Here is a 24,099-nt window from a genome sequence, read left to right on the forward strand (position 1 = left end):
GCATAGTGAAATGTGTTTAATTATCCTGTGTGTGTGTGTGTGTATATGTGTGTGTGTGTGTGTGTGTGTGTGCGTGCGTCAGTCACAAAGTTTACTTTTTATATTCTTGCTCCTAATCATATATATCTTTTTTCCCCATCTTTTATCTTTGTTAGTGACTAAAACAAAAGTGTTTTGTGTCTGACAGGTTGGATTTTGGAATTTACCAAATACCAAAAAGTTTTGGTTAGATTTTCCTCTGCATTTCTTTGTTTTGTAAGTTTTATTCTGTGCTTTGAATGTGGATCCAAAGTTCTGTTTCTAGGTCCCATAAATGTTTTTAAATAGCCAAATGTGTTTTTGTGTGTTTTTTTTATTTAACCAAAATCTGTTTGTTTTGTCCAGCGGTCACTCTTTAATGAGAACTCTCCATGGTGCTTATTCACAAATGTTTATACGTGTTTTCTTTGTGGGTAAAGAAATTACAATGAAATAAAAAGTTGACCTGCACAGTGGTCCTCATACTCCGAGTACATATATATATATATATTTATTATCTACCCTATAAATTGTAGTGTACCACTACATCATCAGCGACCCTCGACCTCTATGGTGGTTTCTTGCTGCCCGATTTGCTATGACGTCATCAAGCCCACCCAGAACATGCGCCAAACACCGGAAGTTTAACAATCAGCTGATCGTGCGTCCCCTTGTTGATTCCTGAAGTTGCCGTTGTTCGGACACATTCAGCCCGGGGAAGGAATTCAGCGGATGGTTAAAGGCTCACAAACACATGACTAACGGGAGACGTGGGCAATTTGAATTGGCATCCTCGCGGCACAAGAGCTAGCTCACAAACTGGTGATGGTGGAAGGGAGAAAGAAAGACAGACAAGACGTTTTGTGTATTTTTGCCATGACCGTGTGAGCTGCATTTTCTATCTCTTGTGTATCGAATTCAGGATATTTACTTTATATACGTTTTTGTTTTTTTTCCTGTTTGCACTTAATTCTCAATGCAATAAGCGCAACTAGCACCGTCGGCTAATGTTAGCGAATAGAGCAACACTGTTGTTGTCTTGCTCGGTGCTTTCGTAACTAGCCGATAGTGACCGATTAATTTAGCCTTTCAATGAAGCAATATTCCAACTGATTGCTGACCTCGTACGTGTCGGGTTTGGCGTCAGGTTGCGTAATTTGTTTGCCAAAGTCGAGAGCAGTTAACTTGGTAGCGTGCTTTTAAAATTGTTGCTTGTAAGACTCTTTGAGACCTTGTGATCGTTATTTAACCTTATTTATTTACATCTTTTTGCACTCTTTTAATCATAGTTTCAATGTCGTACATTAAAGTGGTCACTTATTACTGGAAAGCTCCACGCTGATGCCCACCGCTGTATTTGGTGGCTTGTTTATGTTGGGAGTTATGAATTTAAGGATCCAATTGCAATAGTCAGGGTCGAGACAGGCAAAGAGAGAGACAGGGAGAGGGTCCCTCAGAGGGTCCCATTGAGTCTTAAGGTGAGCCATCAGCTACTACTCGCCAATGCTGGATCTGGAAGTGGTGCCAGAGCGATCACTTGGAAATGAGCAATGGGAACTTGTCCTCGGTAGGTATTGATTTGACAAATGCTATATTTGAAAGAACATAAGGTATTTGGCTTTAATCCCGAGAAATACTGTTCGTCGTTTTTTGTTTGAATTTGAATGAATTTTTACGTTTAGGACACAGCACCTAAAATATTTACCATGAAAGAAATTATTAGCTTGTTGCATAGATTCAAACTGCAGATTCTTACGGGAAGTTAGACTCAAAATGCTTTGTTTGTTTATTTGTTTGTTGTTTTTGTTTTTTCATGCAGGCATGCCTTTGGCCCAGGCCATCTCTATTCTCCAGAAACAGTGCCGCATCCTCAAAAATGTCGAGGTGCTTTACAATGAACAGGTGAGATGGTCACAATATCTGTTTCATTCATTTACAGCAAAAATAATAACGAGATCCTCTGTTGATGGCCGTACCAGCATCAGACATTTTATTGTTTTATATATTTCATACAACTACAGTCTACATTGTATTGAGGGGTGACAATATTTTGACAATTTCAATGTGTGCGTCAGCCTCACCCGCGACTGACTCAAATACTTTTTTGCACGATATATTATTTACATGTATGTTGTTATTTAACGTATTGTCTGATTCTCTTTTGTCTGTTGAAAAATGATTTGTGGCTCTTGTAAATGTTCCTTGCTATCTGCCAGATTCCAGGAATTGCCTACCGCATCATGTTCATAATTACATATCCACAGTCCACCCATCTTAATGTTAATAAATGAGCTGGTTTCTCTCAACAGACTCCGCTCAGCCATGACCTCATGCTGAACTTGACTCAGGATGGTCTTAAACTGCTGTTTGATGCTACAAATCAGAGACTCAAGGTGAAATATTTACATATTTTTGTACTACCACCTCCACAAAATTGTTTCTGAAGATCTCACAACAATGAACTACATTATTGATAGACAAGAGAATTTTGACATATTTTTGCTGCGAAGGTCTCATAAACCAACTGCATAATACTGTTGTTGTTTTTTCATTAATATCATTTCACTCAGTATCACATTCAACTAAAGGAAGCATTGTATTCTTGTTACATGCCAAAAATTGATTATTTTTTTCTGTTTGTTGACAGGTAATTGAAGTGTATGACCTAAGCAAAGTGAAATTGAAATACTGGTGAGTGAAAGTTGAGTGGAGTTGATTTCTGCTTTATTATTACATGTATGGTTTAGTCATTGTTCGTTTTATGTTGCATTGGAGACGACATTCAACTTTTAGCCACACCGCTGCAATTATTTGACCTGTAATGGAGTCAGTCCGTCTTTTAATGTGTTCTTAGGACGCTTTGTAGACATTAGCGTCTGAAATAATGTCGAATAGCAGATGGTTGTGTATGTGTCTCACTGGCTATATACTCTGTGTCTTTCAAGTGGAGTCCATTTCAATTCTCAAGTTGTTGCCCCCACTATAGAACAAATAGACCAGTCTTTTGGGGCAACCCACCCTGGAGGTACACTTTTCTTTTAACATTTTTCATTTAGACACAGTGGAAAAATAGATAATTCACAAATAGAGAAATGTACTAAATGCTCTCTTATATCCCATTGGTGTCCAGTTTACAATGCAGCAGAGCAGTTGTTCCATCTCAGCTTTCGAGGATTGTCATTCTCCTTCCAACTTGACTCTTGGAATGAAGCTCCAAAATACGAGGTGAGAATGATACAGTTGGTGACCACTTAAAAACTGCAGTTGTCGATATATGCATATATATATATGTATGTATATATATATATATATATATATATATATATATGTATATGTATATGTATATGTATATATATATATATATATATATATATATATATATATATATATATATATATATATATATATATATATATATATATATATATATATATACAATACGACAACTATAAGTGGCAGTGAGCAGTGCTCCTATTTATTCAATTTTATTCTATTTTAGGCAGATTGATGGACTTCAAATCTTGTGACAGGCAAAAAAACATAGTGTATATAGTTACTCCATATTGTACGTTGGTCTATATTTCTGTTTTCCTTTTTTATGTAAGAAAAGTATAGGTGTACTTATAACAATTTTATAGTCAAATAATACTATTCATAGTCACAGGGAGTTTTGGCGGCACAAAATATTTCCTTCTTCCCAACAGAAAATAATTGAGAATTAATTGAGATTGCAATGACTACTTTGAACATACATTAGAATGATTGAATTGCATATGGTACAATTAAAACAAATAAGTGACCTAACATTTTAGAATACAATAAAACAATGCACTCGACAGTGTTTTTTTTTGTTTTGTTTGTTTGTTTTTAATGGGGCCCATTCTAAAGTGTCTCTTATAAGAGGTGACCTCATACCTTTTGTAGTCCGGTTTTATGAAAGATATTTCTGGGTTCAATCATTTTGTAAAAATTAACTGTGCCAACACATCTGTATGGAAATGGAAGCAACTGTTTCTAATTTGTTTGCAGCTATAACATCAGTTTCAAAACAACAATTCCAAAATCATGAACAGGGAGTAAACTTGTATGGGTTCTCTCTTTAGAGTTTTCCAGATTAAGCATTTCTACCTTCGAGAGAACCAACCTGCACTATAAATGCATTGTTAACAATCAGTTTAAAGATTAATAGGCATGTGGTTGCTTAGGGGTGATACTAGTAAAGTCTCTCTGATCATTCTAGCAAGTTCATCTTCTTGCAGCAGTTGCATTATTTTTGACATGGCCTTGAGTTGATGGGTACACTCTTATGTATACACGATTTGTGCGTTTCCATACACACTATTACTCCCAGTTGTTTTGCCTTGGCAGCCTGACTTTGGTATGGGTTTGGCTTCCTTGCAGATTCCACATGGGGCCGTTGTCAAGAGTATGCACATCTACGCTGGCAACAACCTGCAAGAAACAAAGTACTTCACATCCACCCTGTTGTTAAGTTATTCGGAAACTTGTTCTGTAATGTGTTATAATATTGAAATTGTTATGTACTCAGAGCTCCAGCGATGCCATTGGCCTGTTTCCTTGGTAACATCTATGCAGAGTGTGTGGATGTCCTGAGAGAGAGTACAGGACCAGTGGGGCTTAAGTTCCTCCTACTTTCTGCAGGTAACACATTTCTGTGCCTATTCCTAAATTCTTTGGAGAAATTGTGTGTTTATTTTCAGCCATTCAGAATGAATTATATTCGTAGCCATACAAAAAGAGCTCGAATAGCAAACTGTACTCTGTTTATCATCATTACACGGACATTTGTGCAAACAGCCCCGGAACACTACAGTATTTGTTTATTCACTCATAATCTTGTTTCGAATGAGTGTGCAGGTTTCAGTCCTGGTGTGATGGGTGATGCTAAATTGATGTCCTTAGAAAGAAAGATCTACTTTGGAGACTCTTGCCAGCAGGTGCTGGGTGCTCTTGGATCCCCACATAAAGTATTCTACAAGTCTGAGGACAAGGTGTTGGAACTCTGCTTCTCACCCTGCGTCATGTTGAAAGAAAACACTTCTAATGACTGTGCCGATACTCTGCACGTGAGAGTTGATCGTCTCTATATGTGTTCTTTTTTTTTTTTTTTTTTTCAGATGAAGATTCACTCTCCATCACCTCACAAACAGGTTTCTTCCAAATGTAACGACTACTTCTTTAACTACTTCACTCTTGGAGTGGTACGTAAGGACTTGGCTGTGTTTTAAGAAGTTGGCATTGCTTTTGTGTCCATATTTTTACAGAATTGTAATACGTAAGGAGAATGATGATTTTCTTTTGCAGGATATCCTTTTTGATTCCACAACTCATCTGGTTAAGAAGTTTGTCCTCCATACCAACTACCCAGGACATTATAACTTCAATATGTAAATACCTTGTCACTTTGGGTGTATTTCTTTGTGTTTGAATTTTGGATTTTGTTTAGATTATCGCAAAAGTACATTTTTGTACATAAATGCTGTCATTCTGTTCCCTTTTTTTGCACTGTAGATACCATCGATGTGACTTTAAAATTCCACTCATTGTGAAGAAAGGTGAGTGACTGGATGCTCTAATGTCACCATCGGTAATGCTTTTATTTATTCATTTTACCCACTTTATCAATTTGCATTTGTTTTCTGTCTTTGGAGGAGCTGACTCACAAACAGATGACTGCATACTGACTGCTTACAGCAAGGTCAGTCACTTGTAAACAGTTCTCTGAAATTTGATTGAAAGAACACGCTCTAAATTGGACTCTTCTGCAATCTCTACGGAAATGGGTTTTATGTATATCTGAAAATCACAAGATTTAGTACATTTACAACCAAAACATATATAAAAATTTTCCAGTGGTTTCCTGAGCAATTCTTCCCTGGTTTTAGTGGTCATTAATGTTGCTCCGTGACATCATAGCTTTGTTATTTCCTCTAGTTTTTTGACTTATAAACTTAACACGACGTAATTAGCGTCTGTTTTTCATCACCAGTGGGATCAGGTTCAGGAAATGCTGGGCCACCCAATGGAAAAGCCTGTTGTGCTTCGTAGGTAATACTTTTTCTGTGACATAACACTAAAAAAAGGATTTCATATAAATATTTACTGCAAGTACATAATTGTCGTAGTGTCACCATTAAAAAGAAAAATCTGGTTAACAGGTCCTCGTCTGCCAACAATACCAACCCCTTTGGCTCTACATTTTGCTTTGGACTGCAGAGGATGATTTTTGAGGTCAGTGGACTTTGTATGCACTTTGAGTCCGAGTGAATGTCAATGTTTGGTTGTTATGTCTTTTACTTTCTGTTTATCTTTTCAACTTGCAAACCAGGTGCGACGCAAAAGCTCGAGTCTGATTGGCTGCTGTCACGCACATTTACTGATGTCTGATGTTTACTTGTTGATGATTGCTCATACCCGGTCCTCATAATAGTTTATCGCAATTTTTGATTTACGTAGTGTGTATTCAGAGCAGAAAAGTCCTTTGGTCCACTTGTTTGGTCCGGACAAGCGTCTGAAATGCGTTTGCTCTGCACAGTGCGCGGGCTCACCATTAAAGATAGGTGACAAGCTCAGACCAGATAACAAGCTTGGTCATCATTTTGTTTTCACCTCGTATTTTTTTCTCCAGGTGATGCAGAATAACCACATAGCATCAGTGACGCTCTATGCTGCTCCACTGACCACCAGTGAAGCCCAACCAGAGGCCGGTTGCAGTAGCTCCCACTGAACCAGAAACCCAACATTGCATTCCACTCTGGCTTATTTTCAGCACAGTTGAAATCAAGCAAGCCACAAAAACAACACAGCCATCCTTGCATTAAAATTACAAAAGAATTGCAATGTCCTGCCATTGTGGACTTGGGAAAAACTGCTGTGGTCAAAGTCAAACACGAGTGAAACTTGGTTTGATCTTCGGAATCATCATCAACCAACTGCACTGCCAACCGGCAGCTACCGCCTGTCAAAAAAAAAAAAAAAAGAAAAGAAAAACGGAAGACGCCAATCAAACCAGAAAGAACCATCGGATGCTACAGAGGACTGAAACACCAAAAGCTGTCTAATCCAAAGGTTATTTGAGCAGTAAAGGACCAAAACATTCAGTGGCCAGGCCACATGTGACGCCTCTTAAAGCAGAACCATTGCTTTGCCAACGTTACTTCCCTTGTCATTCCCAATACGCCCATAAATGATCCCCTGCACGAATTCGCCTGCCGAATCATCTCCTATCAAATCAACAAAGCACACAGATTACTTGCCAAGTGAGTTCAAAACAGAGGTCAGCATTTTGCCCCTCACCCTTTTTTTTTTTTCTTCTCCTCCCCCTCTCAACCAGTAAACATGCACACATGAACTCGGGAGACGGGTTTGTGCAGAAGCACAAATTGGCAACCTCTTTTCTTTATTTTTAGTCCGGGATGTTGGAAGCATTGGACAGTGCATTTTTTTCTCCTCGTTGTGTGCCCGGTCTCACTTAACATACCATCATTATTTCCAAGTTCTTCTTTTTAGAATACTACTTTGCACGCAAATGCACCTCTGTACTTGATTATGTTAGGAGAAAGGAAGTTGACAAAGGATTTTGTTTTTTCTCAAATTACTAAATGAGCAAGTTTAGAGAGTCGATAGCCCTATGCTGTGCAGGGTGTGTCAACACAACTTGTGTTACGTTGTCCTCTCTTTTGTTTGGTGTGTGCTCTTCAAGTATCCCAGTGATGCATCCTCTTGTTCGTTTAGCTACCAAGTGCAAATGCCAAAGGCATTTTGGGGTTATTTTGTCCTGGTTTGCTGACCTAACTAATATTTCATCCTATGCCATTTTGTCTGGCAAGAGGTGGGTTGCATTAATTTCTACAGCCAGCTGTTTGAAAAAAAAAAAAAAATTTTTCTGATAATATTTAATGAAATATGAATATGTGTTCAAACTGCTGATGCTGCTGACAGTGTTGATGTGTCATGAGATTGCTTTTGTGTGTGCGTGTGTATGTTTTGAGTCATAACAGCATAGAATCAAGCCTTTATCCTTCAAAAGGACTTTTTTTTCTGCCTTCGTTGTGTGAATTACGGACATTTGTCCCGTGATATCAGGACTTTATTTTCATAAAATAACACTTTGGACATCATTTGGGTAATATTTTACTTTATTCAGGACTTTATTTTTTGTGAAATGCATCTTAATTGTTGGAAGTATGGCTGAAATTCATGTTCTGGTAACATTCTAGGTTTTCTCTTTGTGTGGCCCGCATACTCCTTTTTTAACAATTTGTTCGGCCCAAATTTTTAAATATTTATTTTTAATTACTTCTTGTGTGTTATAGTCAATTCAGCAAGATGGGCAACTCATCATTCCAACACTGTAACATCGCAGACTATAGAAAAGCATCTCGTTTTGAGCTTATTTTCTTTCGTCACGGAAATTATCGAAATTATATCCGAGTTGCATATTTTTTTTATTTTTTAAATAACACTTTTATTTTCATTACTTAATTTCTCAGTGTCAAGTTCTAAGAATGTTTTATTATTTGTTAGGGCATCAATTCAGCGTAAACTGCTGCTGTGTGGGGATGTTTGCGCTAAGTAATCATAAATGGTCGGGTCCACATTTTGACTGCAGAGGGAAGCTGGCTGTAATCAGAAATTGAGTTTTTGGTTTCTCAGTTTACTGCGAGAGTTTGACTGATGCAGAAGAAAATGATCTGCTTAGTGATCTTGGGTTGGATGTACCCTTTTGTAAATGTCTGAGAGTTGTAGTAAAATGTTTATTGGCAACTTGCTATGAGAAGAAAGCAGAAAAGAAGAACATATTGTGCCTCATCTCCCACTGAGCCTGTTTTTTGACTAGTTGTTATATCCAATGTAAAATAGGAAAGATCTCCTTGTACATAGAATGTAAATGGAGGATTAAGTGAAATGCAGCATTTTGGTGAATGAATTAATGAATTTATATTTCCTATCATAACAGCATCTCACATGCTGCTTTTAATGTGTTGTCAATTTTACATTTTGCCTGTTCAGATTGCAGACTGCATTTTTCTACAACACCTCAATGTTTTGTACTTTTTCGTTTTTCCTCTATTTGAGTGGCAACCATATCTACACCAACAACTCTTTAAGGCTTGCCTCAGAATTTATACATTTGACTTAAAGGTGTCCCAATAGAGTAATCATGTAGAGGTTTTGGTGAGCTCCTGCCAGCTTCAAATGAATGGGTGCATCTCCTCAGGTGGATATATCAGAACCACTAATGGCTTGCGAGACAAGTTGTCCATCTGCAGTTTTATTTTTATAGACAGGTCAATGGGTATTATACATTTTTAATTTATAATGCAAAGCCTTGTTTTGGTAGTAATATGTATATTACTCTCCTGTTAACGCTTTGTATTGTCTGTTCTGTTCCCATCACACGCTCAACCATTTCCTCTCAAAGTGAATATTGTGATCCATATATTGTGGACTCACTCCACTAGCATTTGAAATCCATTCCTTAAAATGAGACGGTTGTACTTAATTGAAACCTGTTAAAATTCTTGAAATGTGATTATATTTTGAATGCTATTTCTTTGACTGTGCAAGAAGAAATGATACTTGGCATGTTGAATAAAAAGCGCAATAATTATATCATGCAGTGCAAAGGGTGACTGAAAGCTGTGCTTCTCAAAAATGCTTTTGAAGCATTGCTAAATTTGTGCTTGTTGACTTAAAACTCCAAACATGCTTTTATGAGTGCAAATGATCAGTTCATTAACATCCAAGATTATTTTCAGTGTGTGATGAGGATATTAATCCCCCCGTCCATAAAAAAATAAACAATCTAGATGTGACAAACATTTGTAAAGTTTTTTTTTTTTTTTTGCATGTTACAAATTCACACAAAAAATAAAATAAAAGGGCATTATTAAACTATCAAATGTGCCGTTAAGGGCATAACACAAACAGTAATTCAAAGTCAGTGACTCAGAAACAAACATACTCTTTCCTTAATGCCTATTTAACAGGGGGAAAACACAGAAGTATGTTTGTCTATTTTCAGTTCATTTTGCCCGTCTGCCAACTTGGATGAAGTGTCATGTGGCTCATCTGTGCTTGGCATCACAGGCCTTTCAAGATGGCCACCAAGCCTGTCTTATTTTATTCTAAATCTTTCCTACAGATTTTAATCATGTGTGACAAACACTCCCTTCTCTTCATAGTCAGTCTCCTCCTCGCCTTTTAAATCGCCTGTTCTCCACCTGAAGGATCCTGATGTCAGTCTGGACCTGTTGTGACAGCTCAGTTTGGGGTCATGCAACAAGTTCCACATGAGCCAGATCTGGGGCACACTGAGGCTATGAACCACCATGAGCTCCCGGTAAAAACACGGGTCGAACGTCTGGAGGTGAGGCGCTGCTGATGGACGCGGAATGCCAAAGGTCCGAAAACCTTGGTGGCGCGATGGCTTGATTCCGATCAGCTGGAGGCACATTCCCAGAAACACGTCATCGATGGGGAACAGCTCCACCTGGAATTCATGAGAAAATATCAATGTGAAAGAAAAGAAAAAAAAGATGACTCGACTTTGTAGCGAGTGGCAAATACTTGTTGACAGGAAGCGCTGAGTCTCCGTGCTGTGTACCCAGACATGACGAAGCCCCCTCCCCCGGCATAAGATGGGTACAAAGCGCTACCGTAGACAAACTCTGGTACGTAGTACTTGGAAGTGCGGCGCCGAATGGGTTTGGCGTTGACGATTATATCCCCGATAAAAAGATCTTGATTTGACTTTTCACTTTGAAGCATCTCCAGTATGTTCTCGACATTCACATAAACATCAGCATCCCCCTTGAAGATGAATCTAGATGACAGTGACAGACGATAAATGACGAGGACTGCATCTTGCTTGGGTTAGGTAAATCTCACACTCACTTGACTCGAGGACAGGTGCGGTTGACCCATTCTAGAAAGTGAGTTTCTTTCAGCGTCAAGTTGAAAAAGGTGTCCTCAAAGTCCCACAGCAGAATGTCCTCAAAGGTTTGGCTCTCGTAGGTCAGCAGCTGATCCCACAGAGGCAAGGCTGTGCGATTCTTAGGGACCCCCAACAGGAAGACAGTGCGGATAGACCTGCCTTCTTTACCCCAGGTCCTACGTACCACCTGAAAGTCGAGAGAATTTTCCATTTTGTTTGAAAACAAAAAAGGAACCCATCCAGCAGAGAAGGTTATTGAGGTGAAACGAGTGTCAGACAAGGCAGTGATCGTATCACTATAGTAGAAATTAAATCTGCGCTGAAGATTGTTGTGATTGGTAATGCCCCAGAGGTGGGATGTGAGTTAAAGGAGAACTTTAATATGCAAGTGCTGCTCAGTACGTGAACTTGTCAGTACATTGAATCATTGGATGAAGGAAAAAAAAAAGATGAGTTCACCTGCCGCTTGTCAAAATCTGCAGCTACAGATTTCACTGCAATGAGCATGTGGAGCTCACGGCTTTCTCCAGCTCCTTCAGACTCTCCCAGCTGACATTTCTGTGGTTGATCTATTAGCAGCCGAAAGTTGCGGTTGTCCTTCTCTCGCAGGTAACCCACAAAGTCAAATGGCGGCAATGTCGGCAGAGGAGCACCGCTCATCTTCGTTGGTGTGATGCCTTTCCGTCGGGACTTGGACTTTGCTTTGGATTTGGACTGAGCTTTGGACTTGGGTTGAGGGCGTTTTGACTTGTGTTCACAGGGAGGTAGCTGAAGATCAGAGGGGCTAAATGCATACTGCTCATTTGGACAGATAAGGAGAGCGGACATTTCAATGAAAACTGACTAAAATCATTACTCTGATTGTATTTGAGATATTATTTAAAGAGGAAGTAAACTCCCAAAATATATTTAAAATAATATGTTGAATGTGCACCCACCAGTCTAAACAGAGCATTCTGATTAATACTGCATTTGTGAAATAGGTAATTTATGCAGCAAAATTTACCCGTTTTAAAATGTCTCAGGGGGCGGCCATTCCTTGCAAGGTCTCAGGTCACAACCAATCATGGCTCAGCTTCAGAAAACTGGTAAGCCGTGTTTGGTTCTGAGACCTCATTCGTATTACAAAAACAAAACATTAATCAGAACACTGTGTTTTGACTCTTTGGGCTGCACAGAATATATGATTACAAATCAAATTTTGGTGTTGACTTCCACTTCAACATTCTGTTGACCAGTACAGATATTTCAACATTTAAATGTTATTCACAATCGAAGTTAATTTGTAGATAAGGAGGCCCGATACAAAAATGTACTTTGACTCTTAATCAACCCTTGAATCTTACCTCTGGGGCGCCCTGGGCCACTCTGGCTCTGTTTGTTCCCAGCAGAGTCCGACTGGAGCTGGTGGGACGAAGAATATCCAGCCTCCATGCTGGCTTGTCCCACCCAGAGGACAAAAGGGCCTGGAACGTCATAGTCTCGGTTAGAATGGGAGCTTTGTGCCGGTTAGTGTATTTATGGTATTTGATTCGATTTGGGTCTACCTGTCGTGCATAGAGTAACAGGAAGAAGAGCAGGAGCAGCAGCATTGTGCACATAACATCTCCTTTTACGTAGCACCGCCTTCTCCTCAGCATCACCATTTTCTGGCTTCAATACCACATTCAACAGCGGGTGATGTAGTTAGAGATCTTTTACGCATCTCTGCTTTTAGGACGTCATCATTTGTCCTAGAAAATGTATGATCTCTGTAGTATGTGAGAGTCTGGGCAACCATTTATGTCCATTGCCCTCTTCTCCAGAGCCAGCACAGGCATCCTGACATAAATAAAACAAAGGCACAACAGATGGATCACGGCAATGCTCTATTTTGATTGGCACTGTTGCAGAGGTATTAATTAATATGAACTCCAAGATAGTGTCACATCTCGTCCCCGGTTGTTTGGTTATGTGCATATTGTCATAGTTTCTGTCCGTGTGCCTATGTGCTCGCCCCTCCCCTCCTGTGTGCTCGCCCTTCCCCTCCTGTGTGCCCATGATCATGTGATCGTGCTCACCTGCCTCTTGTTACCTGTCGTGTATTTAAGTCCTGTCTGACCCTCACTTCCAGTCGGGTCGTTGTCTTCACGTTTGTTGTCGTACTGTCTTGCCGTCGTCATGTCCTAATGTCTTCACGTCCTTTGTTTCACGTCCCTGTCGGTTAGTTCTCTTGTTGTTTTGTTATGTTATGTCAGTTTGCCGGGTCTGTTAGTTTGTTTTGCTGAATATCGCCCTGCTCCATTTCGATCTGTGACAGTCAAATACTGACAGTAATTTTTAAAATTTGTATGTTAGACACATCTATGCCTGCCGCTCACCCAAAAAATATACACTACAGTCTTTCCTTAAACTGTATTTGTTTAGAACAGTGATTCTCAACCAGTGTGCAGTGGCACATTAGTGTGCCCTGCCTGGGAGGCAATCAGCTAGGTGTGCCGCGGAAAATTTTCTATTTTGACCAGAAATGTATTATTTTCTAATATATGCGTCGTTTCTTAATTTATTTATGCCAACCACGTATAGTAGCAGGCAAAAAAAAAAATGTTCTTCCACTAGATGGCTGAAGGTATAATTAACCTGTACATATCTTTGTGTGAGCCGTTTTACTCAGTGGTGTGACGTCCAGTGAAATACTTTCTGATACAAATGAAATGTGTGCCTTGGCTCAATATATATTGAGAAACACTGAGAATTTTGGATCAAATGGACGTGTCATGATTTACTGGGAGAAAAGAAACGTTTTTTTTTTTTTACCTTTATTTCTTTCTCTGAAGTAACATTTATCACATTGTTTCTCTATTAATCGTGAATGAACGTTCCCGCAGTATTCACAGCGTTAATCGATATTATTGATAACGTACAAACTGTACAACATGTGTACAAATGAAGGGGGCGTGTCTGCTGTTATATAAGTGAATACTGCATTTGTATTCGCATGCTGAATAATTAGTCAACTTTTCAACATAATGATTGTTAGAGGACCACTTCTAAATGTATATAAGTATATATAACATGTAATGCTTAATTGTCACGTACGTAGAATAGTTTAACGTAAAAGTCTGAAAACACGCACAATTAAATATTTGAGCTGTTTTACAACGTCAATAACCATTTTTTATAATAAAGGTGATTTTAAATAGCATGTAAGTATAACATAAAAAACAAATTCATTCAAACTTACCCGAGAAAGGAGGAGGTAGGACAAACTGGAAACATCTGTACGAACTGCGTCTCACTGGTACTTTTGTTGCCTTTAAGTGCTATGGGAAATATGCGTTTGATTATTTTTCTGATGCAACCTGCATTGCAGCTCCCTCGCTAACATGTCGTTTCGAATTGTGAAATACAATGTTTAAAGTGTAGTCATGAAACTGGAGAGTGAATTTGTTTAGTACCACTGGCAAACATTTAAACTTGCTAAAAATGTAGTGATGGGATTTGGTTGTCGGAAATTAAGGGGAGGACATGAAGGCAGCATTTTCTGAACCCTAACCACGTGGCTAAAATTTGGAGGAACAGCCAAGACTCAGGCAGACACAGCAGAATGGGGGTTGGTGTGGTCCATGTGGGGAAAAAGTATTGTGGGGAAAAAGCAATGTGGACTTTCCTGCAAAAGGGCACATTGATCCCAACAATTTGTTTGTAGTAAAGGATAGAACTCATAGTATTGGGCAAAGTGACGATGAGGAGCTTCTCACAATGAGCAACAGTGATGATAATTTATGACTGCATTCTTTAGTCTAGTAGTCTGTTGAGGGCTTTGGGTCCATTAAAGAGTTCTGCTTTTGTGGCAAAACCATATGTGGTACACAGAATATATAGCTTTGTGTTCACAAAAGTTCTAAATGTGAGAAAAAGGAGAATATTCATCCATGTATTTGATTCTGTACTTCAGCGTTCCGGAGTACCTCAAAATGCACATCACAAAGAACACAGCTAATTGCCTGACCGACATCCTACAATATGCTTGAGAGGGTCGATGGGTGGGTCAGATCTGAACCACCTCGAGGTACCTCAGTTTTTTGCAGTATAGCTTCTATTTTATGCGCCTTTTAATCCGGTGCGCCCTATATATAAAATAATTTCTAAAATAATAAATTCAATGAGGGTGCGCCTTATAATCCAGTGCGCCTTATAGTGCGAAAAATACGGTAAATAACCTGGACAGAATTCAAATACCATTTGATAGCTGACCACTAATGTATGGACTTTCCAGCTCTCTGAATTTACGTATTTTCCCTGTGATTCCACCTTTGTAGTTTGTGGAAAAACGTTTTGAAAATGGTTATCCTTTTTCCTTTTTTGTTTAACATGGTAAAAAAAAACTGGCATTTGAACAGGGATACGTTTTATATGCTGTTCGCTCTGTGTGAATATAACATGAACAGTGTAATTGCCCTCAACTGCACTATTAATGCACCATTAATGGTTGTTTACCTTCTTTGTTCATGATGCATAGTCTGCTGGTGGACACCAGAAAGTCTGGGCTGGTCCAGTGCAGCTGTGCCATGTCACATGTGATTCGCAGATGTTGAGTAAACAAAAGAGGAAAGCCAGCGAAGGAGGAGAAGGCTAATGAGTTTGCTGTCTTTTTAGGAGGACACATTGGTTTGGTTATGCACACTAACCCCTATGTCCAAATCCATCCAGCAGTTGGAGAGAACTGCTGAGTGAGCCAGATCATCGGAAAGACACATATTTCCTTCGTAATGCCCCGTCAAAGTCATGGAACAGTTACACAAAACTTAAAACAATGGTTAATTTAATCTTCACAAAAGGACATCGACAAATATAATTGAGAAAAAGTAAACACATCATCATTTGTGACACTGAATGTTTTCTTTGGCTACAAACACGGAGCTAAAATGCAACAATGTTCCCAATGGGTTTCCCCTTCATCTTAAAACATTACTGAGTCAGTAAAACAGTCATAGCTGGCGTTTGCTGGGTTTTTTTTTTGTGGTAACACAAACATGACAATTTGAGTCATTACTAGGCATTTTTTACCAATGTGCAACAGATTCTGGAACCTGGCACACTAATAACTTTTAAACCTCCTTTCAATTGCTCATTCCAACTCAAAAGTCCCTCATATGACAACAGACATGTTTTTAACATAGCTGGAATAAGAAAAAAAAAAGTTCAGAATTGAAGGTGATAATGCTAGTTAATGCTATAGGCTGGGGGATACATTCACAGTGTAACAGTCTGGCCGGATGTTTTAAAAATTCACTTTTTGGGTTATTTTCTGTATTGTCACATTTGAATACAATATTTTGAATGCTTGGGATGACTAATGAATAGATCTCCCCACAAACATTTTGTTCTTTAATTGTGTTTGAATTCTATGGCATTGGTAATACTATAAACTGCGTCTTTAAAATATTTAGTACTTCCCACTCAGAAAAATAAATAATGTGATTTGATAGTCATCATTACCTTGCCAGTTAAATGCCATTCCTGTAAAACTGCGATTTGGCTCCTACACTGAACCGTTTACAGTTTTCTATTCTAGCTGCTGTGTCATACACGCCATACTGATGGACAAGCTACACACAACACTTGACTGACATGGATGGCTCTCTGCAATCCAATCTTTAACTGCCAAATTATATTTGTCATTTAATTCGTTTGATTTATTCTTATTATTATTATCATTCTTATTATTATAGTACTGTCCCAGGTGCAAATCACAATTAGTAAAAGAAACTGAACACAAAACTTGCATACAATAATAATAATAATAATAAATCAAACAAATTAAATGACAAATATAATTTGGCAGTTAAACAATCTAGCACATATTCAAGCCTTGCATCACTTTCAAGAGGCAGCCACGCCAGCTCTCATGACTCTCAAAAGCGCGTTGACGTTATTGCTCTTGATGGCATCCCGGCATGCTGAAATGACTTGGTTCTTTGGTTTACCCACTGAAAGACAAGCACAAATAGACAAAAAACAGAGGGAGAATATGTAAAATTACTTTTGAAGAGTAATAGTCTCTCATATTTATTTATTTTTTCCCTAGATTATGTATAAAAGCTTTAATAATTTCATATTTGATGGATCATTAATTGCATAGCACAATGATATACGGACTCGAGGCCAAAGCAGCCTACCTCGGAGTCGACCAGCTCGCTGGATGGCCTGGTTGACAGACTTGAGACAGGCCAGCAGAGCATTGTGATTATTAGAGCGAATTTTATACTCGCTGAGAAGATCTCGGTTTAGATCATATAGCTCTCTGTAACGCTTCTTCATGGAAGTCCTGCCAAAGACAAAGAGGCTCAAAGTCAGAGCACAGATATGGGCGAGGAATGACCAACAAATTGTACAATGGAAATATAAATGGCATATTGGAACTCACATGTCACCCATCAAGCGAGCATCCTCTGCTTGCACTAGCATGCTCTTGATGAAGTTGGAGTGGTCAGCCATTTCCATAGTTAACTTCTGATGGACTGCATGGAACTCATCCACCTAGTGGATACATTTAAGGATCTCTAATTACAAGACAGCAACTAGACAGCGCTTTAGGAATAGAATTGATTAATAGACACCCATGACCTTTGGGAGTTAGTGAAAAGAAATAAACTGGATTTGTATTTTTTTTCTTAAAGCCAAACCTCAGTGAGTGTGGTTTGAAGATCCTCAAAATAAGTTGGGAAGTCTGCCTCTGCTGACAATTCCTCGATAGCCAGGAAAGAGGCCAGTGATTGGACCAGATCGCCCGCCAGGTCGATATCGTCTGTTTGCAGAGTGATCTGATACCCACAATTCAGAAGTATTACTAAACATATTTGTATATTATTATTGAAACATAATGCACCACAAAAAAGGGACAGAGTCAGAATCAGTGTAAAATATTACCCTAGAAAAGTTTACTTGTATCTCTGACTAAAAAAATCCTAAAAATATGTGTAATCAGAGAACTGCTGTGGTTTATTTAACAGGGAACATCACATAGTTCTAAGAGGTGGATCATTGTTTTGCTTGACTAAATGCCCAACATAAATTTGCCATCTCCAAAAAAATACATCATCAAGTGTTTGGGCTTACCTGTCCATTAGAGGCCATACTGATGGACAGCAGTCCACCTCCCCGGAGTGAACTAAATGTAACGTCAGGACTATCGACTCCCACAGGCAGCAGGAAGTTTTGGTTCAACCACATTGCGACCTATACTCACATGCGCACAAGTTAGTTAAACCAACCCTGAGGTTTGGATTCTCTCAAGAAGAGTCTTGACATACCCGCTGTGGCCGGTCATTGATGGTGAAAGTGACTCTTCCGGTGGGAGCTGGAGCTGAGGGTTTGACTGCAATGTCATACATGGAGAAACGTGGCAGTTGTCGAGTGATTTCAAACACGTGAAACTGAGTGCTGTGGGGTGCAAATAAAAGCAAGTTGCGTGGTGAGAGACAGGAAAGAACTGTAATTTTACTTTCATTTTATTTCAGAAGAATGTAGTACAGTAATCCCTCGTTTATCGCGGATAATTGGTTCCAAAAACCACCCGCGATAAATGAAATCCACGAAGTACGGTCACCAACAAGAAGTTCTGGGCAGGCTAACGAGTCAGCGGAAAGATGCTAATTCGCGATCGTCCTAACACGCGAAAACGGACTTCTAAAGGAATGTAAACGAACATTTGGAGCAATACTAAATTGTCCTAAAGGTTATACACGTTTCCTCAATTTAGAAGTTTTATTTTGACTTTTAAATGTTTTTTTAATTTGGAAAAAAAACTGCGATGTAGTAAAGCCGCGATAAACGAAACGCGAAGTAGCGAGGGATCACTGTATATGTAAAAAGGAATATTTCAAGTTCATATATAGTATTCATTTTCTGTAACCCTTTTCTAATTCTTTAATCCTACAACTTTACTGCAGTGAAACCAAGATAATTCAGAAAACCTATGCCAATGGCTCTGTTGTCACCTAAAAAAACTAAGATCGAGGACTAAGATCTCTCCCTCATTCAAAAACTGAGTATAAGAATGTGACACCAAAGCAAGCCCAGCCTACCTGGTTCTGCCACCGACAAATGCTTTGATGTGCAGATCTACCGGTATGTCTTTAGGAGGGACGATGGGGACTCGAACACAACCTGACAGGTTCTGGACACTGGGGTGAACAACATGACTCTCACCCTCAAAAATACCCTCTGCAAAGATGAGTACTGCACGGATTATGGTTTCTGGAGGAGGGAAATAAAGGATTCAAAGAAAGAATATTTATGCACAACATTCTTAGTTGTGTGCTACTGGATGATACCATTTGGCGTTGTGATGCTGAGCTCCACATGGGCTTTTTGGACCTCAGTTGCAGCTTGTACTGTGAGAGCTGTTTGGAGCTGAGTGTTGGCTGGAATCCCACCTGTGCTGTCCGACACACCCTGAAACAACAGGACAGCTGTTGGGAATCATAACATGGGAGAATTAAAAGTAATATGTTTGTCTTCAAGAATTCTAAACTGTGTTCCCAATTAGTATGGGTGTGAGTACTATGAAGTGAGGTTTTTGTATGAAACATAAATGCATTTGAACCAATGACTGGTAAAAAGATACAGCTGGATAGAAGAAAGATGTTTATAATTGCTGGACTCAGTAGAATACCACAAATCTCTCTCAAGCTGCACATAAAGTCTGCATTACATAAAACTGCATGGAGGCCACCCTGAACTGAAACCCACAACATATAAGATCTGCAGAGCAGACCCTATTTTTTGTGGGAAATGCGTATTGGAGGTTCATCAGCGTTTGTTTTTTTAAAATATTTTTTCAGGCTTGTCCCGCCAATGCATTTAAATGGGAGGATGTCGGAAGGAAAGATTTCGCAGGTCCTTCATTCCCACTGCTGTCAGACTCTACAACATGCGTGGCCTGATAAAATTGTGTTTCGTCTTTACCGCTACTAGTGGCACTTGTCTTTTTCCTTGTCTGTTATTTATCCTTTTTTAAATTTGGGCACTTGTATAATTAGATGTACCTTTGCATTCTCTTCATAATTGCGGAGCTCCAGCAATAGATTCTGTTTGCGATGACTGAGCTCTCTAATGAGGTCTTGTTCAGCACTGGAGTCCATGAGATTGCCTTTCAGCTCTTTTCCAGCAGGCAGGTAGCCACGGACTGCAACATACATGGCAAAAATAAATAAACATCACACTCCAAGCTTAAAGAGAGTGCTCACTGTGATTGTTTTCAAGTTTAAAGTCACTCAAAAAGTACACGCAGCAAACCTTCTCCCTCTACAGAGGCACAAATGAGTTGCTTCTGCCCATCCAATCTATAGTCTCCCTCAACTACTCCGGCAATAGAGGATGAGAAGTTGTCTCTGAAAATGACTTCGCCTGTGCGGTCACTTCGAGCGTCAATCTGGAACATCAAAGGAATGTGAGCAAAGAATGTGGTGATGAATACATGAATGTTTGCTGTAACATTGATTTATTAGTGCAAGGTCATCTAATGCTAAAATGCTGACCTTTCCATTGGACCAGCCAGTGATGAGCTCCACAACCCCATCAGCGTTCAGGTCAAAGGCGTGGATGCTCATTGCATGATTTTTTGACTACATTGAAGAAAAAAATAATGCAAGACAATGACTAAATAGAATTAAAGAAACATTTTGCTACATTAAAAATATTCAAGATCATAAAAGAGCCACTGATTCTGAACGGTAAAAAGGGACTCAGAATCCACGAAGCGGAATTAGTGGGGGTGACAAACGAAGAGTCTGAGCATATAAAATATTTAAGAATTTCAATGTTTACATGAGTGTTTGTAGTAATAAAGAAACAAGTAAGCATTATTAAAATGATTTTAGTCAATTACCTTGATCCTCCAGTACCGAGAGTTGCGATCATAGACTCCCACAGTGCCATTGGCCAGGGCGTAACCAAACCGGCTGCTGTGCATGTGACACAGTGCTGTTACTGTCTACACGCAAAGAAGAGAAATGTGAAATAATATACATATTAACACTTTTCTTATTGACACTTGTTTGGTCAGCAACATGTCAGATAAAAACACAAAAAAACCTCACAAAGACATGGATTTATTTTCTCCAAAAGTAAAAGCAAATGTTTTATGTTTTGATTCAACACAAAGATAATAAGTACATGAAGCACTACAAAAATCTGAAATTTAGATGCTTAAATTCTGATTTGTACAATTTTACAAAATCAAACTCGGTCACAAAAGAATTTTTGATGATCGGTTTGATCATCAAAATTACAAAAAAAACATTATCTTAATTATATTAAGTGAGTAGTGGTTGTGGACTATGTATTGGTGACAATTTACTTGCACTATTAACTTGACATTATCATTTTATCATATGTACGTGAATATCTCTAATCCTTTTAATGAATTGCCTTTGATTCATCCCATTTCAAAGGGAGCCAGTTACCTCATTTTCAGTTATCTCAGACACAAGCTCATCCTCTTTGAAAACCCTGATGTCAAAATCCTCAGATCCAACCAGGAGCTGCAACAGGTACCACATTAAACACAACTTTCCTCATAGAATTAATAATCCAACTATTGCGATGACATTAACTGTTTTTTTTTCCTTAATAGATTGCAATCCAAACACAAAAGCAATGGCGGTGTTTCGCCTTGGCTTACCTCATTTTTGCCATCCCCAGTGAAGTCACAGAGCACAAGCGATCTCACATTATCGCCTGTTACCTTGAAAAAACGTACACAGTAGCATACTGTAAATTCCAACAGAAACTAAATAATCACTCTCAAATCTAAAAGCGCATTATAAACAAAAAAGTGTATTGATTATTAATTTATTTTCTCACTACATTTATTGAATCAAACAGTATTGGAGATAGTGAGTAGATTATATCACAGTTCTTACGGTCCAGAAGAGGTCATTGCCCAGGCAATCAAAGCCTTGTATGGCACAGTTCCCTCCAATGATGGCAAGAGGACTCGGGATGTCCCCAAGATTTCCCAGGACAATTGCATTGGCCCCATCGGACACCTATACACACACACAGGGGTACAAAGAGAAAAGACAAAACAAACGTAGACCAGAGACAACATTAAATAACCTGACCTGTGTGCAGAGTCGCAGATTTAATCAATATATGAGCAACTCAGCAACAACAAGTTCAGGAGAAAGTATTCACTAATGGTAACAACAATTCAGTGGGAATGTAAACAATAGCCAAAAGGTACAATACATCAGGCAAATGTATGGACAACACACTATTTTTGTTTCTCATTAGACTGTCCCAAATGAAGCATTTGGTGAGTGCACAATTTATTTGGCCATGGCATTTGATCCAGCGCCTATGTCCTCAAAGTTTATTTTACTAACCTCTTTGTAGAAGATATCGGTATTGTCATGGACGTCATAAGCCAGCAGGTTGGTCTGAGATCCCACTAAGAGTGTGTCACCGGCAGTGTTTGTGCCAAGAGGACCTGCAGTCAGACAAGTGACTGCCTGGTTGATGTTAAGTAAAGAGACATCTGAATCTTCAGTGCTTTGGCTCAGTCGGTGAGATGCAGGTTTTGGAGCACGAGTGTGAGGGTTGTGTATAAAAACCTTGTAGAGAGAGCAAAAAAGTTACTGGCTGGAATGAAGACATTATTTACACTATAAAAATCTGAGTTTCAATCTGAAATAATGGACAATTTAGAGTCTTTGCTGACCCTTATCATAAATGTTTCAGAGGAGCAAAGCACAACTCCATTGTGGAGCCAAAAATCTTACAAATGGGGTTGAATTTTTACCTTTCCAGCTTGCGTGGCTGCAGTGAGGCACGGGTGGACGCCATCAAATTTTCCTAACGTCACCATGCGAGGGTTTATTTTATGGCTCAATTTGAGAGTGAATATGGGGACCAACATGATGCATATGCTCCCTCCTAAACAAAAGAAAACAACCACACGGACACGTTGAGGTTCATCAGTAAAAGCTGCGTAAGAATAAAATAAAATAAAAAAAAATTACTACATAAATGTAATAGAAGCGATTGGGAACATATGTTATCAAATGACAATGCGTGATTTTGCAACACTAATGTAATTACGAGCTTTGCCAGAGGCACCAGAGTTCTGTTGCCTAGCAACAAAAAGTGTCAAGCCAAAGCTCGTTCGACTGGCGATAATCTCCCGTCGTTTGGTCAACAAGAACTCTATTTATATATTTAACAAAACCCGTGCATTGCTCTTTGCTGTGTCCCAACAGGGTATCAATACCAAATGCAAAAATAGATATTTCAAGAAAGCAACGTTGCCGTTTACTTTAGCTGGTTAAAGGGGTTAGCATATGGAGCTAAAAGCTTAAGTGTACCTGGGAACCAACAAAAAGCACGACACAAATAAAAATAATACATACCTAAATAAAACCACAAGGTATACTTACCTGGCGCCCAGTTCGATCAAAAAATCAAACGGGATTCAGCAGAAAAAGTACGAGATTTGCTAGTCAGTATCCACAGCCACTTCCGATATAATGTTTTCAAAATAAAGGAGTTTGTATGACCACCCAGAAACAGCAAGTTGTGAAAATTATTGTCTAAAAGTGAATAAATATTGACAAATTATTGATAGTTTTCACCAAAAGTATATTTCAGATATCTTTTTATATTTCTTGTTCTTTACAAATTTATGAGACTCGAAAGAAACATCCCCAGGTATCAAACATACCTTAAAACATGGAGTAATTTTAAAAAAATGGCTTTGTGAATGTTGTTTCCCTATTAGAAGAGACCAACAATGTTGAAACAAAAAGTGTATAATTGTATATAGAAGTATTTTTTTTTTACCTTCAGTCTGTGAAGAGTAGTTGTGAAGAAGTGAGTTTATTTTGTGTTTATTTTTACTGTTATATATTTTGTTGTTTTTATTTCCATGTACTTCTTAAATTAAATTGTCAATTATATTTTTAGATTAGTTTTATTTTTGATTTTGGTAATTTTGGTCTTGCAAAGCAGAAGGAAATTTTATTCAAAAGAGGGAGCAGTCCTAAGTGTGTCTTGGGTTAAACTATTCGCCTATGTTCATGCAGCCATTATTATTTACTCTTCGCTTAATAGCAATGTTATACAAGCTGGTACAA

General features: G+C 38.7%; 3 protein-coding genes across 8 annotated transcripts; 1 reads left to right on the forward strand and 2 right to left on the reverse strand.

Moving 5' to 3' along the window:
* Positions 1 to 637: 637 nt before the first annotated feature.
* Positions 638 to 9,863, forward strand: phaf1 (phagosome assembly factor 1). Of its 3 annotated transcripts, none has more exons than XM_088378644.1 (16): positions 638 to 1,585; positions 1,838 to 1,920; positions 2,328 to 2,411; positions 2,666 to 2,709; positions 2,964 to 3,043; positions 3,149 to 3,243; positions 4,420 to 4,484; positions 4,568 to 4,680; positions 4,897 to 5,030; positions 5,157 to 5,240; positions 5,344 to 5,426; positions 5,551 to 5,594; positions 5,691 to 5,737; positions 6,029 to 6,083; positions 6,198 to 6,270; positions 6,668 to 9,863. In XM_088378644.1, the coding sequence occupies exons 1-15, from the start codon at positions 1,522 to 1,524 to the stop codon at positions 6,260 to 6,262; spliced, it is 1,140 nt and encodes a 379-aa protein (XP_088234770.1). In that variant the 5' UTR covers positions 638 to 1,521; the 3' UTR covers positions 6,263 to 6,270; positions 6,668 to 9,863. The 3 variants fall into 3 exon arrangements, with proteins under 3 accessions (XP_088234770.1, XP_088234769.1, XP_088234768.1); XM_088378643.1 differs by having other exon boundaries at positions 5,694 to 5,737; positions 6,029 to 6,087; XM_088378642.1 differs by having other exon boundaries at positions 639 to 1,585; positions 6,029 to 6,087.
* On the reverse strand, positions 9,855 to 14,310 carry b3gnt9 (UDP-GlcNAc:betaGal beta-1,3-N-acetylglucosaminyltransferase 9). 3 transcript variants are annotated; one of them, XM_088378641.1, is made up of 7 exons: positions 14,202 to 14,310; positions 12,526 to 12,799; positions 12,325 to 12,444; positions 11,438 to 11,746; positions 10,939 to 11,165; positions 10,612 to 10,867; positions 9,855 to 10,534 (listed from the first exon to the last, which is right to left on the reverse strand). In XM_088378641.1, exons 2-7 carry the CDS (start codon positions 12,622 to 12,624, stop codon positions 10,190 to 10,192), a joined length of 1,356 nt encoding a protein of 451 aa, XP_088234767.1. In that variant the 5' UTR covers positions 12,625 to 12,799; positions 14,202 to 14,310; the 3' UTR covers positions 9,855 to 10,189. The 3 variants fall into 3 exon arrangements, with proteins under 3 accessions (XP_088234767.1, XP_088234765.1, XP_088234766.1); XM_088378639.1 differs by having other exon boundaries at positions 11,438 to 11,773; XM_088378640.1 differs by lacking the exon at positions 14,202 to 14,310 and adding an exon at positions 13,039 to 13,074 and having other exon boundaries at positions 11,438 to 11,773.
* A 1,455-nt stretch (positions 14,311 to 15,765) lies between these two features.
* Positions 15,766 to 23,517, reverse strand: bbs2 (Bardet-Biedl syndrome 2). Of its 2 annotated transcripts, none has more exons than XM_088379626.1 (18): positions 23,404 to 23,517; positions 22,770 to 22,903; positions 22,354 to 22,581; positions 21,889 to 22,014; positions 21,648 to 21,710; positions 21,430 to 21,507; positions 20,853 to 20,957; positions 20,503 to 20,589; positions 20,261 to 20,396; positions 20,011 to 20,150; positions 19,297 to 19,417; positions 19,048 to 19,219; positions 18,274 to 18,403; positions 18,080 to 18,199; positions 17,647 to 17,784; positions 17,388 to 17,500; positions 17,140 to 17,288; positions 15,766 to 16,950 (listed from the first exon to the last, which is right to left on the reverse strand). In XM_088379626.1, exons 2-18 carry the CDS (start codon positions 22,884 to 22,886, stop codon positions 16,844 to 16,846), a joined length of 2,130 nt encoding a protein of 709 aa, XP_088235752.1. In that variant the 5' UTR covers positions 22,887 to 22,903; positions 23,404 to 23,517; the 3' UTR covers positions 15,766 to 16,843. The 2 variants fall into 2 exon arrangements, with proteins under 2 accessions (XP_088235752.1, XP_088235753.1); XM_088379627.1 differs by having other exon boundaries at positions 23,377 to 23,480.
* Between the last annotated feature and the right edge of the window lie 582 nt (positions 23,518 to 24,099).

The sequence above is a fragment of the Syngnathus floridae genome, chromosome 6, assembly GCF_059516105.1.
Source record: "Syngnathus floridae isolate MCC-2025c chromosome 6, RoL_Sflo_1.0, whole genome shotgun sequence".
In the NCBI taxonomy this organism is placed as follows: Eukaryota; Metazoa; Chordata; class Actinopteri; order Syngnathiformes; family Syngnathidae; genus Syngnathus; species Syngnathus floridae.